The 14487-nt window shown below is 44.1% G+C and overlaps 1 protein-coding gene across 6 annotated transcripts in view; it reads right to left on the reverse strand.

Moving 5' to 3' along the window:
- ARHGAP44 (Rho GTPase activating protein 44) overlaps nucleotides 1-14487 on the reverse strand; it is a 176896-nt gene that overhangs the window by 41021 nt on the left and 121388 nt on the right. For all 6 annotated transcript variants that reach the window (XM_054571223.1, XM_054571221.1, XM_054571224.1 and 3 more), the window contains exons 8-9: nucleotides 1955-2023; nucleotides 369-450 (exon numbers count right to left, since the gene is read on the reverse strand). In XM_054571223.1, coding sequence (XP_054427198.1) covers nucleotides 369-450; nucleotides 1955-2023 — 151 coding nt within the window. The remainder of the gene's footprint in view (nucleotides 1-368; nucleotides 451-1954; nucleotides 2024-14487) is intronic.

Consider the following 14487-nt stretch of genomic DNA (forward strand, 5'->3'; position numbering starts at 1 on the left):
CAGTGGAGTCTCCATTCCCATGGTTTTGGGGAGGACTGAGAGGTCTGCGTAGGGCAGGTGCTAACCAGCCGTGTCCTGAGTCGCTGGGCTGCATGTAACACGCACTCACACACACATCCGTGCACACACATCCGTGCACACACTCCCCGCCCCGACTCATCCCCTTGAGGGGACAGTGGGTTTGAGCGGGCTCTGCCACACTGCAACAGGATCAAGGCACCGGCTGGTGAAGTTCGAGCTGCTCATCTAAACGTAATCTAATACCCTGGGGACACATAAGGGTGGATGAAAACACAGGGCATCGGTGGCATCTGGGAAGGCAGGCAGGCGTCGCCCACCCTCCCCACCCGAGGAGGGTTTGCACTTACCCTGTTGTGCTTTTATCTGAGGCAGCACAGCCTGCAGGAGCGTCAGTGACTTCCTGTGGTATTCAGCTTGCACTTCTATTAGCTGGGAAAGCACAAGAGCGGGCATTACCCTTTGCCAAGGTTTGGGGGGCACAGGCTGCTGTGCCAGGTGGGGCGCTCTGTGAGGAGGGGTGGCCCTGCTTCCTCCTCAGTCTCTGCAGCAACAGTCACAAGTGGGAATCTGGGAGGCAGCAGGACCACGAGGGATTGGGGGGGCTGCCCCCAAGCTGGGGCCTGACTTGGGGAGCTTGCCTTTGCTGCCACCCTACTTCGCTGAGCACCCCTCAAAGCAAAAGGCAACAAAGAGAGGTGAATCGACACAAACGAATAATTGAAAAACACAGTTAGGAATCCATGTGCCTGTAAGAGCTAAATGCCATTAGCCTGTGCGATACACACACACACACCTTGTTTTCTGCAAAGCGGGTTCAAGATATAACTGATCAGAAAACTTGTGTCTTGATCTACAATGCTCTTCAAGTATGTCAAGTACCTTGGGAGGTAAAACTTCTTTGGTTATAATAATACAGCTCAAAGAACAAATCCCTTCAAGGTGTTCTACTCTGACCATACTGTTATTAAAAATCTGCTGAGATGCTGACAAGAGCCGGTGAAAACCCGATAACAATAGTTACTTCATTCATTTTCTGACCCCTCCCCCACCCTCAAAAGTTGGCCATGAGTGAGGGAAGCGGGATGAATCGCTGTGTAAGTGCTGGGCATGGGCGGTAGATGCCATCATCTCCGAGTGATACTAAAATAATGATGAAAAACCAGAATATTGAAATAAATGACAGCTAGGCAGCATAATGATGTTTGGAATGTCGGCAATTTCATTAGTTTTAACAACTCTAAAACCGAAATGTTACCTTCACAAATAAAACCAATGGAATATATTTAGAAATGTACTACTAGTTTAAACTTTCTGAGTTGGAAGGAAAGCATTTCAGTTCTATTTCAGAGCAGAAGACACTCCTCCGCATTTCTGGTCCCCTGATGAAAGTGTCGGAAGATTGCGTGTAATTGACAGCTTTTCTACATACTTACCAAAGCGCTGTGAACGTTTCAGGATTTCTCCTCCCTTTCCTTCTCATCATCTTCCTTCCTCATCATTCCACCACTTCCCTATTTTTAATTTGTATTTTTTCTCAACTCAGATCCTGGTTCTCTATTCTTTAAATCCCTGACCTCTACCTACTAGATGCAAATAACACATCCCCCAAAGGTGACAACCAAAGAATGTCTCCAGACATTGCCAAACGTCTAGCAGAAGAGAGAGCAAAATCACCCTTGACTGGGAACCACTACCACACGGTGCTGTGTTGCGATAACCTTCACAGGGGAGGTTAAGTTTTTTTCTTAGTTTTCTTTTTGGGGGTAGGGGGTGCTATACAAGGAGAAACAGAAGGCAGGCTTTACTCACAGGTGGAGGAGTCAAACTCCCAATCCTCCCCGGGGCCTGAACCCCGGGACTCAGCTCCCTGCCTGCCCGCCTTCCTGACTCGTGCCAACAGGCTTTAAGTTGTCTCACCTTTGTGGGCACTTACCGTTTGAAAGTAGTTTGCATAGTCAATTTCTTTGGCCACAAAACTGTACATGTCCGCTGAGAGCTGGTCCTGTGGAAGGTAAAAGGCAACGTCACAATATATTGTAAAATAAGACAATAGAGGGTGGCTAATGCATGGGTCTAGACACCAGAGAAGAAAGAACCTGAACCATTGTTCAATCTCTTTCTACATAGAACTTGCCATGTTATAAGCTCTGCCGTGGACATTTCCGTGTTTCCCAGCCACAGCCCTAGAGAACGCGTAGGCGTGAAAGGAACACGGTGCCAGTGGTTCCCCAGGGATCTCAGCACGCGGGCCACGTCTAGAGTTAGGGAAGCTGCTGTGGGGAGCTGAGGTGCAAATTACTTCCGTACACCTCTGCAGTTTGCTCACGACTGTGCAGCCCCCTCCCGTACAAACTGCTTTCACTCTCCTCGTCCTCTCATTTCCTCTCTTTGATCATTCAACTGCTTTGCTGTCCTTCATTCTCAATACTGATTGGCTGATAACAAGCCTATGAGAAAGAGACAGCAACGCACCCATTTGGAGAAAGCTGGGTAAGACAGGAGGGCGGGGAAAGGGCTGCTGATTCAGAACACACTGACACCTGGGCGCATCCAACCACACACACAGACTTCATAGTGTTAACAGTCCCCGGCTTTCCAGTTCTCCATGAGATGGGGACAATGGCCCGATGCTGGGTCTGGGTCTGAATGCGTTCGCCTCAGCAAACAACTTTCAGTTCCACAGAAACACCCGTAGCAAGGTACAATAAAAGTACGTTTTGAGCAGGATGCAGACTCTGTCACTAACCGTATCTCTGAGCATGTCACACGTCTGACCTTGTTTGTGCAAGTCCTATGATCTCTCAAGTCCCCCCCTGTTGGGTTGCCTCAGGTAGGGGATGCTTAGAAGGAGTGCTGTGTTACGAAGAGAAGAGTCTATAATGTTCTGTTGAGGTAAATGTGAGACCAGCACAAGGAAGCTGATTAAGATACCGAATGAATTCAAGCAGGCGCTACACGCTTCAGGAGGAGCCTGAGCTTTCACAGAGCCTCAGGCGTTCTACACCCACCCGTGGCCCTCAGCCCCTGCCGCTGCCAATTCAGCCTCTTCTTAGCGAGAGCGCTAGGATGCGAGGGGCGATCTGTTTCCTTCTCCAGCCTCCTGACAGGCCAGCCTTTGCAGAGGACATCCTTCAAGAGCTCTTGTACACGGGGCCACAGAAGCAGGGCACAGAGCAGAAGGGAAGTCTGTTCTCGGGAGAGCTTTAAGCACAGATTCGGCAACGCGATCCTTGGTCCAGTGTCAGGTAAGGAAGAAAGGGGAAACAATGAACACAAACAGCCCGGGTGCCAGGCACAATGTCATGGGGAGTTCCCGTGTCTCTTAGGTGCTAAATTCCAATTTCAGACAAGCAGCTACCAAGAGTTCAAGGATCTTACTGTCTGTCCTCCCTGGTCTCAAGGGTGCTTCTTATAGTAGGGGCTTAGTAACTATTTGGCATAAGGACAAAGGAAGAAACGGAGGCTCCGCAGTGGTAACTTGCCCTGAGAATGAAACAGGCTCTAAGCCCACCTGCCTCAGCCCCCTTTCAGCAGAGCATCCCTATAACGAACGCCGTTGTAGGCTGCCCACTCTGTCAAAGGCTCAAGAGGACACAGTTCTGGGGGCGATCGACCTGTCTGCCATCCCCGCATCAGCACCGTTCAGGATACAACCGTCACCAGCCCGGCAATTGTAAGGGACATATTTCAAGTCAGGCAAAATCAAAGGGCTGAAGGATAAAAGTGGCCCTACAGACAGAGGGGGGGAAGAGAAGACCCTATGAAGGACTAAGTGCCACAGCAGACACATCTTCAATGGCTTAGCATTGAACTTCACCAACAGGTGACTTCAGAGAAGTCGGATCATCTGTGTGTGCCTTCCAAAATATAAAAGGATTTTTAAAGATACAACTAGATCACTGCCTTCCTAAGGAAGCAGTATGGACTCCGAACATGCTACACTGCAAGAAAGGAAGTGGAAACTACAAATAAAATTTCCATATTCCTAATTGCCAGTGAATTTTCTTTTTATTTTAGTATCTTATTTTTAAAAAGATTTTATTTATTTATTTTTTGAGAGAGGGGAAGGGAGGGGGAAAGAGAGGGAGAGAAAAATCAATGTGTGGTTGCCTTTTGTGCACCCTCTACTAGGGACCTGGCCCAAAACCCAGGCGTGTGCCCTGACTGGGAATCGAACCGGCGATCCTTTGGCTCACAGGCCAGCACTCAATGCACCAGCTAGGGCATGAATTTTCTTTATAAAGAGAAAGAAAGACTTTCATCAATAATCACCAGAGTTAAATGTGTATAAAAAGTCATATGTGTTCTGATTTTGCAACTAACTCACACTTGGAAAAATACAAAGTAAAAAACCATATTCTCCTGTAACCCCAACAGCAGAGATAACAGCTATAAGCTGTGATGCTTGCTTAGCTGGCTTACAAAAAATGGACCAGAATGCTTTGTAGCTCACTTACCCCTAGATAAACATGTTTTATAATGGACATGACATTTAATAAATGGATGGCTTATGTTTCTATTGCTGGATATTGTGTTTTTAATTTTTCACATTATGATGACATTTGAATAAGCATCTGTCTATACAGATTTGCACCCATCTCTTGATTATTTCCTTAGGATAAATTCTGTGATTAAAATTAATTCTGATTATATAATTTCTTATAGTTAAATTTAGACAGTTTAGACAGATAATGAGTTGGGACATCAGAAAAAACATTTACACTATGAGCATTAATCCATAAGTATTTTGTTTGTTTGTTTTCTACAGTAACCTTTTAATTCTGTTTAATCACAATCAAATTTATAGAGAAAATTTAAATAGCATGCTCTTATTTTGTATTTTGTTTTATCAAGAGGTTAATTTTCTTCTAAATTTACTCTTTGTGCCATCCATTGTCAATTCCTTGTCGACATTAAGTACTCATGTAGGAGTCTTCACTCATTTCTTATTTACAACATCTGTAAATTCTTTTGATTGATGAGACCCATGGCTTTATCAATGACTAATATATTCCCTAATTTTCCATTTACTTTTGATACTATTTACAACGTATTTTGATCCTGTACTTTTTAAAATAGCTTTTCCATGTAGTAGTATCTATTATATTTTTCTCTTTATGATTTCCTCCTTTGCTAATCTGCTTAGGGCATCCCAATTAACAGTATAAATACCTACATATATGTGCAGAAGAGAATATGACATTTAAAACTTTAATACACTTGGAATTTATTTCGGTACTTGTATCAGACACAAATTTTTTTTTTAAAACACTAACCAAATGTCTCTAAATTGTTCATGAATAGAATAGATTGTCCCTATAGATTGGAAATGTCACAGATATAAAGCTTTTCATACACTTAGATTTTGGATTTTCTTCTGATTGGAGTGTCTTTTTTTGGTTTGTGTTTCACTGTTCTATTTATTTTTTTAAAATAGTACCTAAATTTTAATTATGTAACTTCACCATATCTTATAAGAGACAGTAATTCAAAGCTCCAATAATTATCCCACATTTGATTTAGAAAGCTTTTATCACCCTTTGAAGCAATTATTACAATTACACTGATGTACCACAGTTCTAACCAAACTAACTTGGGGGAATTCAAATTTTGATAACACTGGCTCTTCTCATCTAGGAACATCTCTCCATTTCATAGTCTTCTTTGATTTCCTCAATCCTATTTTATAATTACCCTATATTACATGATATTATTGTAGGGTTTTGAATATTTCTGTTAAAAAAAATCCCCCAGATATTTCTAAATACTTCTCTCTTAAATACTTTTTCTTGGTAGAAAGTATGAACTTGATTTTTATTATTGACTTCTAGTTTCCAGTCTGGCATATAAGGAGATGAGAAGTCACCATGTGAAGAAGGCACCACTAACAGTATGTAAAAAGGTGAACACGCTGAAAAAGCAACAATGCTTTTTCGATTCATCGGAGAAGTGAGGTCACATGGCAAACCGCTGCCCTCCGAGGCAGAGAGACAGACAGGTGGGGACAGGAATCACAACCCACCTGGGCAGAAACCACCACAGAAACCGGCGCTGGGCTGGGAACACCTGAGCTGTGTCTGACAAATTGCTGGGGGCTCAGCGTGGGCACGGCTGAGGGTTAAAAACTCTGGGGATACCTGGTCAGCAAGGTAAGACTCACAAAAACACTCTTACCTCCCAGAGCCCTACAAAGTTCTCACAGTGCATATCAGAAAAATCCGCACCCCCTGTTTTCAACAGGGGGAAGGGAAAGGAGCCATTCTGAAATGCACGTGAGCATTATATTCCTCTTAACAAGGCCTGCCCTCAGCAGCAATGGCTGTGTTGGAGCCTAGCCCAGCAGGGCTTCACCAGAGCCTCACTGATCTCGGCCTGGCCTTCCACACACACTGGGGAAGAGAAAGGCTCAGTTCCAGTCCCCTCTAGCCATCCTATCCCCCAAAACTAAAACAAAAACAAAAACAAATAAGCTGGAGAATCTGAAAACAAAACAACCACCACCAACAACACTGAGGCGCACTGGTGAAGGTCCCGGGCAGGAACACAGGCTTCCCCGAAAGACTGAGGCCTGGTCATAGGACCACGGAACCCCTCCCCGCCTCGCACGCCTGGCCGCCACAGCTCTCGAGGCCTGCGTGCACAGTTTCTCCTACCCAGCATGCCCATCCCCTTTTTGGAATTGCAAGGCATACCACATGGCAAAAGCACAGATCAAAGAAGTAAAAGCAGCATCACAACTAGAGTCAGATATGGCAAAAATGCTGGAGTTACTAGGTTAGGAATATTTTTTAAAGCTCTGATTAATATGCTAAGGATTTTAACAGCAGAAGGAGACAACACACAAGTACAGATGGGTAATACAAGCAGAGAGATAGAAATGAGAAGAATCAAAAAGAAATGCTGGAGATCAAAAGTGCCATACATAAATGAAGATATTAAAAAATGCTGTAACATAGCAAAGACATAAAAAAAATGCTGTAACGTAAGTGAAGAATGCCTTTGATGGGACATGATGGAGGAAAGGCTCTCTAAGCTAGAGGATAAGGCAACAAAAAATTTCAAAACTGAAAAGCAAAGAGAAAGAAGAGCAGTAAAAGGAAACAGAATATCCAAGGACTGTAGGACAACTGAAAAATGTGTATCATATGCAGGGAAGAAATACTAGAAGAAAGAGAAGGAAGGAAAAGAAACAACATTTGAAGAACTAATGAGTGAGAATTTCCCCAAATTGATGTCAGACACAAAACCACAGGTCCTCAAAGCTCAGAGAATACCAGGCAGGATAAATGCCCCAAAAGGTACATAAATGCCCCAAAAAGGTGCATGTCATAGTCAAACTTGTGAAAGTCAAAATGAAAAGAGAAAGGCAGGAAGAAAAGAAAAGAAAACAAAAGAAAAGATCTTGAAAGATAGGGGGAAAACATAATACCCAAAGATGAGAATTACATCTGATTTCTTCTCAGAAACCATGCAAGCAAAACAAAAGAGAAGTGGAACACTTAAGGTGTTAAGGTAAAAATAAAACAGCCTAGAAGTGTGCACCCTGCAAAATTATTCTTTATAAGTAAAGAACTAAAGACCTCAAACAAAAGTTGATGGAATCTGTTGCCAGTAGACCTTCCTTGTAAGAGATGTTGAAAGTTCTTCATAGAGAAGGAAAATGATATACGTCAGAAACACAGATGTTCGTTCATAAAGAAAGGGAAAGCATCAGGGAAGGAACAAGTTAAAATAAACTTTTATTTTTCTTACTCTTAATTGATTTAATAAATAGCAACAATGTGTATATGTATGTGTATATGTGTACATACATACACACCTATGCTATGTATGCTTATGTGTAAGTGAGCATATAGTTTGCTCACTTACATATAGTGAATTTTAAAACAGGAATTACATATAGTTTGTTACTAAAAGGTACTTGTGTTATGTGAAGCAGACCAGTGTTACTCAGAAGTTCAGAAGTGGAATTGGATTATTTGTGAATGTATATTGTAAACTCTAGGGCAACCACTAAAAAGGTTAAATATATATAATTGGCATGCTAAGAAAGGAAAAAAGAAAGCACCATACAAAATGGTCAATTAAAAACCCCAAAAGGCAGAAACTGTGTAGAAGACAAAAGTAGTAGCAAAGAACAAAGGCAACAAGTAGAAAACTAAACTAACAAATATGATAGACATTAATCCAACGATATCAATAATCTCTTAATGGTCTAAATGCATCAGTGAAAAGACTGCGGTTGTCAGAGTAGATTAAAAATAGACTGGTGCCTCAGTGGATTGAAAGCTGGTCTGGAAACCGAAAGGTCACCAGTTCGATCCCCAGTCAGGGCACGGGCCTGGGATGTGTGCCCGGCCAGGTCCTTGGTTAGGGGTGGGCGAGAGGCAGCTGATGACGGGTGTTTCGCTCATGCACTGATGTTTCTCTCCCTTTCTCCCTCCCTTCCCCTCATTTAAAAAAAAAAAGGCCAATGTATGTTGTCTGTAAGAAACTCGGTTTAAATATAAAAATACACGCCATAAGCTATATGGTAATTATCAATAGACAGATTGAAAGTAAAGGAATAGAGAAAGATATGCCATGCTAACACTAATCAAAAGAAGCAGGATTAGTTGTATTAATTTTTCTCAGAGCAGAATTCAGAGCAAGTTACCAGGAATAAAGAGGAACAACACTTAATGGCAGAAGGGTCATTCCATAAGAAGATATAACAATCCTTAATGTGTATGTGCCTAACAACAGAGAATCAAACTATGGGAGGCAAAAATGATACAATTGCAGAAAAGAAATATATGAATCCATTATTAGAGTTGGACAGTTTAACACCCTTCTATCAGAAATGGGCAGATTTAGAAAGCATAAAACCAGTATGGACATAGTTGAACTTAACAACATAATTAATCAACTCACTATAACTGTTATCTACAGACTACTCCATCCAACAAAAGTAGAATATGCATTCTCTTCAAGCTCATGTAGAACATCCATCAAGACAGACCCCATTCTGGGCTATAAAATACACCTTGACAAGTTTAAAATCATCAAAATCATACAATACCTGCTCTCTGACCACAACTAAATTAAACTAGAAGCCAGTAATAGAAAGGTAGCTAAAAATCCCAAAATATCCATAGTTGGGGGTTAGACAACACATTTCTAAATAACCCAATTAAAAAAATGGCAAAAGAACTGAACAAACATATCATCAAATAATATACACAAAGTCAAGTAAGCCTATAGATTAAAAAACGTTCACCATCATGCCATTTGGGAATTGCAAATTAAAATAATACTGAGACCCCTACACAACTATTAGAACCACTAAAATTCAAAACATGGACAACACCGAATGCTGCCAACGGCATGGAGCAAAGGGACTCCACTTGTTACTGGTGGGCCACAAAATGGGAGAGCCTGGCGGGAGCCAGCCTGGCAGCTTCCTACAAAACGGAAGATACTCGTACCATGAGATGCAGACATTATGCTTCTTGGTTTTTACCCAAATGAAATGAAAACGTACAAATACCTTTAAACGGGTGGTTATAGCAGCTTTATTCATAGTTGCCAAGACTTGGAGTCAACCAAGATGTCCTTTGGCAGGATAAATAAAACGCGGTACATGCAGGCAATGGCACATTATTTAGTCTTCAAAAGAAATGAGCTACCACGCCATGAAAGGGCATGGCGAAACATGACGCGAAAGAAGCCAATATGAAACGGCTACATACCCTGTGATTCCAGCTACATGACGTTCTGGAGAATGCCGAACAGTGGAGGCCGTGAAAAGATCAGGGACGGCCAGGGTTAGGGAGGAGGGAGAGATGCTCAGCCACGGGGGCATTTAGGGCAGTGAAACTACCCTGTGTGACATGAGGGCGGTGACTATACGTCGTGCCACACCAAGAGTGACACAGACGCCAACTACAGACTTTGGGGGGTACCGGTGTGCCAGTGGCGGCTCACTGACTGCCACAGATGTGCCGCCGTGGGGCGTCGACGGTGGGGAGTTTGTGCATCAGCGGGGCAGGGGGCACGCGGGAGCTCGGCCACTCGTCCGCTCACTGAAAGCAAAGCCATTCTGTTCTTATTTTTTTATTTTTAAAAAAGGAATCCCAAATCTGCTTCCGTTTCTGCTCCACTTTACTTGGCAACTTCATCTCATCTTTACCTACTGTTGCCCAAGCCCCTATGTCCTTGAATTTTATTTTGGGTACCGTGATACGCTGCCTAGGCTTTACTGTTATCATCAGTAAATCTTTTTCAAAAGGGTTCTGATTTTTGAGTATGTCATTACTGATTACTGTTTTCACACAAAGGGAAGCAACTGACTCAGGACTATTTATTTAAACCTTAAAATGGCAAGCATCTCTTTGTTTCCCTCATTGACCACTGATAGACTCTTCTCCGAACCTCCATTATGTCTGGCAAGTTTAGTGACTCAACAGCCTGCGGTGCAAGGCAGAGAGGGCTGCCGCGGGTCAACCTCACTTCTCCATGACTCATTTCTCTGAACCTGGGGAGGCTGGCAGGCCAGGGAGCATCCTTCTGAACGTAATGTGCTCTGTCCTCCACTGTGGGTGGGAGGTGCGGCTGGGCCCCGCCTCCTCGGTGCGTCAGGAGCGCTCCCACTGCGGGGAGCTCTGCCACCAGCAGGCCTCTGCCTGGGTGTGGCCGTGCTTGCCCTGAGGGCTCACAGGGTGGGTTCTGCTGCAGGTGGGAGCCAAGTGATCCCAGTGCTCCTCGACCTTCCACAGCCTCCCAGCACAGGGATCTGGTGAGGGTTCTGCAGAGACCGCGTTTGCTCACTTACCATAACACTAATTTTCTAATAAGAGGAGCTGTGGGTCAAGGCTCAATGTGTCTTTTGGTCTGACAATAAATGCTCATTTAATAAGTCTGATTGTGAGGAGGCCAAAACGGGCTAGACGTCTGTCTTCCAGGTGTCATCTTTCCCCAACTGCAGCTTGATTTTCAAAGCACAAAGATCACACCGTGGCAAAGAATAAGATGGAAATAAGAGACACCAGTTTAAAAAGAGAGTCTGAGGCTTAGTGGGAAAGATGGCAATGTGGGTGGGGTAACAGGAATGAGGGGCAACACATCCCACGGGGAGGGAGAGGCAGGAAAGGCTGAGGTGGGAGGTGGTACCGCCCACCGAGCACGGCAGCCAGCACCGCCCTTTGAATGAGAACCGGACCGAACGGAATGGGCACTGCAGCCGTCCGGTGTGCGAGTTTTCTAGTCAATCTTCTCTATGGTCATTTCTCTGTCCATGGGTCCCTCCTCACTGTCTCTCTTTTTACTGAAAAATTGCCAGCTTTGATGTACCGTTCAGGGGTTGCTATAGGGACCTCAGGAGGAAAAGAGAAAGCAGGTACGGATCGCGCAGTGTGGGGCTTGTCTCTTTTTGAAATATGGAAGCAAGGCGGCGATGGAAGGGACTCCCCCAGGGACGCAGGCAGGGCACGTTGCACCGTGTTCGCAGGAGGTCCCAGCAGGCTCCGTCTGAGGGAACCCGCCCTGCCTTGGTTTTCCTGGTAGGCTAAAGCTCTCTGGGTCCCAAAGACCACGGCAGCTCTGCGTGGCCCTCCCTGGGCCCGAACAGAGGAATCGGACGGCCACTTCGCTCACCTGCGGCCCGCAGGCTTTCATTTTGCTGCATTACCACCATACGAGAGACGCGAAAGCTTTGTCTCGCCTGCTGAGGAAACGCAAAACCATGGAGATGTCAGGGGGAATGACCCATTTAGGGAAACCCAGAGACAGGAGGGAGGGAGCCCACAGTGGATATTAGGAGCAGATGGCTACCAGTGAAGCAGAAATAAAACAAGAGTCAGAAGAGAAATTTTACAACATCAGCACACATTCTCGAGGGGATCAGCTCAGAACCCGGACAGAGCGGCCCAGAGCCACTGCGTGGTCCCTGTGATGGCAGCGAGGTCACGGACCGGGCGAGGCCATGAGGAGAGCGAGGGGGGTTTTCTCACTGAGTATTACAGCTGCTACCAAGTCATTAGATTGAAGCTGCATAGCATTATCACAGGAACAGACAGACGGATGGAATCCAGAGCCCAGAAACGCCTTATTGTCTGAGGACCCAGACAATAGGATTTCGCTTCAGGGTAGCTGGCTTATTTAATAAATGATGCTGGCATAACTGGCTCCTCATCTGGAAAAAAGACCAACAAAATTCTATTGGTACCATGTATGAAAGTAAGTTTCAGGTGTACTAAAATGCACTAAGCAAGTGTAAAAATACTTAAGAACCTTAAAAGACAATGAAAGAACAAGTTAGAAGCACATGGTGGGAGATGCCTGGTGGGCCAGCTGGACCTTATCCCACGTGGAGGAAGTACATGTGTGCAGTTGAGATTTTCATGGAAGACACCAACATCAGCCAAGCCGACAGACAAACGGAAGACTGGAAAAGTATCTGTCATACAGCAGATAGAAGACAGTTTAATATCCCTAACACCCAGAGAACTTAGATAAATTGATAGTAACAACAACAACAACAAAAAAGCAACAGAAATACTGGTCCAATTGCCAACATAAATAGGCAATTTCCCCAAATGGAAATGCCTACAAATCTATGAAGAAGGCCCAATAAGTATGTGAAGATATACTCATCACTACTAATATTCAGAGAAATTAAAATTATTAATAACAGAGAGAGAGTTTCCCCCCGACCAGGACATTCATCCCAGGCAGAGAGCCGGGGACCAGGCGGCCCTGCCTGCGGCTGCCGGGGATGTGGGTGACAACTCCCTTTGCAGGGAAGGAGACTGTCAATACCTGTGAAAATGTATACGTGATCTCTGGTCTACAGATACACTTTTGGGAATCAGGCCTAAAGGGAAAAAATTACTAATGTATAAGAATGCACATAGAAGGATGCTGACCGCATCAGTTTGGATGGCAAACGCAAAACAAAACAAAACAACCCAAACGCACTGCTTTGAATGTCCATCACTAGGAAAAGAGCTAAATAAATCAGGGTGTTTATATATCCCCGCCATGGAATATGATGCACCTTATTAAAAAGATTAAGTTAAATCTACAGCAACCAATCGGGAGAGATAGCTAGGATGTACTGTAAGTTGAGAAAAGCAAGTGGCAGATTAATATAAACAACATAACAGTATATAAACACACACCTGTACATAAAGCAAGTAACAGAAAGTGCTATACATAAGTGTATTGTTTGTAGGATTATGAGGAAAGGGGTGGAAAGTTACATGTTTCTAACACAGGGTTCCTTATCCTTGTAACTCTTGTGGCCACTTGGCATGAGACAAAGTACACTGTTCACAACAAATCTCAACAAATGCTGGCGAAGAAGGAAAACTGGGCACCCTTCTTAGCAAACAGAGGGGCTGGCTGCTGGGCAGGAAGGGGGAGAATTATTGGTGTTTTCTTGATATATTTTCATATTTTTCACTGATTATGATAAATACATATTACTTTTGTAATATTTGAAGAGGACTTCGATATAGTTTTTGGTAAAAAGAGCCTATGTATGTAAGAAGCTACACAAGAACAGATGAAGCTGTTAAACTTTTATTCTGATGTATTTGGACATGCACATTAAGGTCCCCTATTAACACCACCCTCCCATGTCTACTGAAGAAGTGATTTTGTAAGAAACAAGATTCTTAACTGAAGAACGTGAATCTACGGTAAATGGGTCAAGCGTCCACCGAGGAAAAGTGGAATCAGCACGAGAGAAGAGCCGTACTACACCAACAGCACCTGCTCGGGGACTGCCATTTACACAGGCATTCAAATGACAAGTCAGCTTGACTCATGATGGATCTTGGTTCTGAAGTACTGGTCTTACTTTAGTTGGTTGCACAGTACTGCAGGCTGAGAAGTAACGAATTCTTTAAATATTTTTCAACATTTCTAATTCCAAAAGAAAAACTCTACCTGACTGTGAATGCCCCTTGAATGCAGGGTCAAAATCAACTGCACGGGACATCACAAAAGATAAGCTGATGGACAAGCGAAGACGACCAGATAGAGCCACAAAGAACAGAGATGTCTGCATGCAAAGTGGCCACTCTCCTTCAACACTGTGATAAAGACAATAGGTACCCAGTATAACTCCAGAAACAGGAGACTGTTGTTCTAGGGACTTAAACCCACCCTGACAAGTCTGCATATATGCAGATGCCCATATACACAGAATGGCATTGCTAACGGTATTGCATGAGTGGTATTGCTGATTCAGTCCAGTAAACGTTTGCGGGGAAAGTGGATGGGACACACTGGACCACGTGTAACAGAGGGGCTCCGTCAGCCCCACATGCAGAGGCACGTTCCTTAGGCAGAGGCTCTCCTCTCAGCCGGTGGGAGTTGCTCCTCTGCGACTATCTCCTTGGCTAGCATTTCAGCTTTGTAGGTAAGGGTCTCCCAGCAAGCAAAGGACTGATACAGTGGCTCGGAAATATTAAAAGGCAC

Source organism: Pteronotus mesoamericanus, unplaced genomic scaffold (assembly GCF_021234165.1).
Source record: "Pteronotus mesoamericanus isolate MK-2021 breed Mesoamerican mustached bat unplaced genomic scaffold, CSHL_Meso_final contig_22, whole genome shotgun sequence".
NCBI lineage: Eukaryota > Metazoa > Chordata > Mammalia > Chiroptera > Mormoopidae > Pteronotus > Pteronotus mesoamericanus.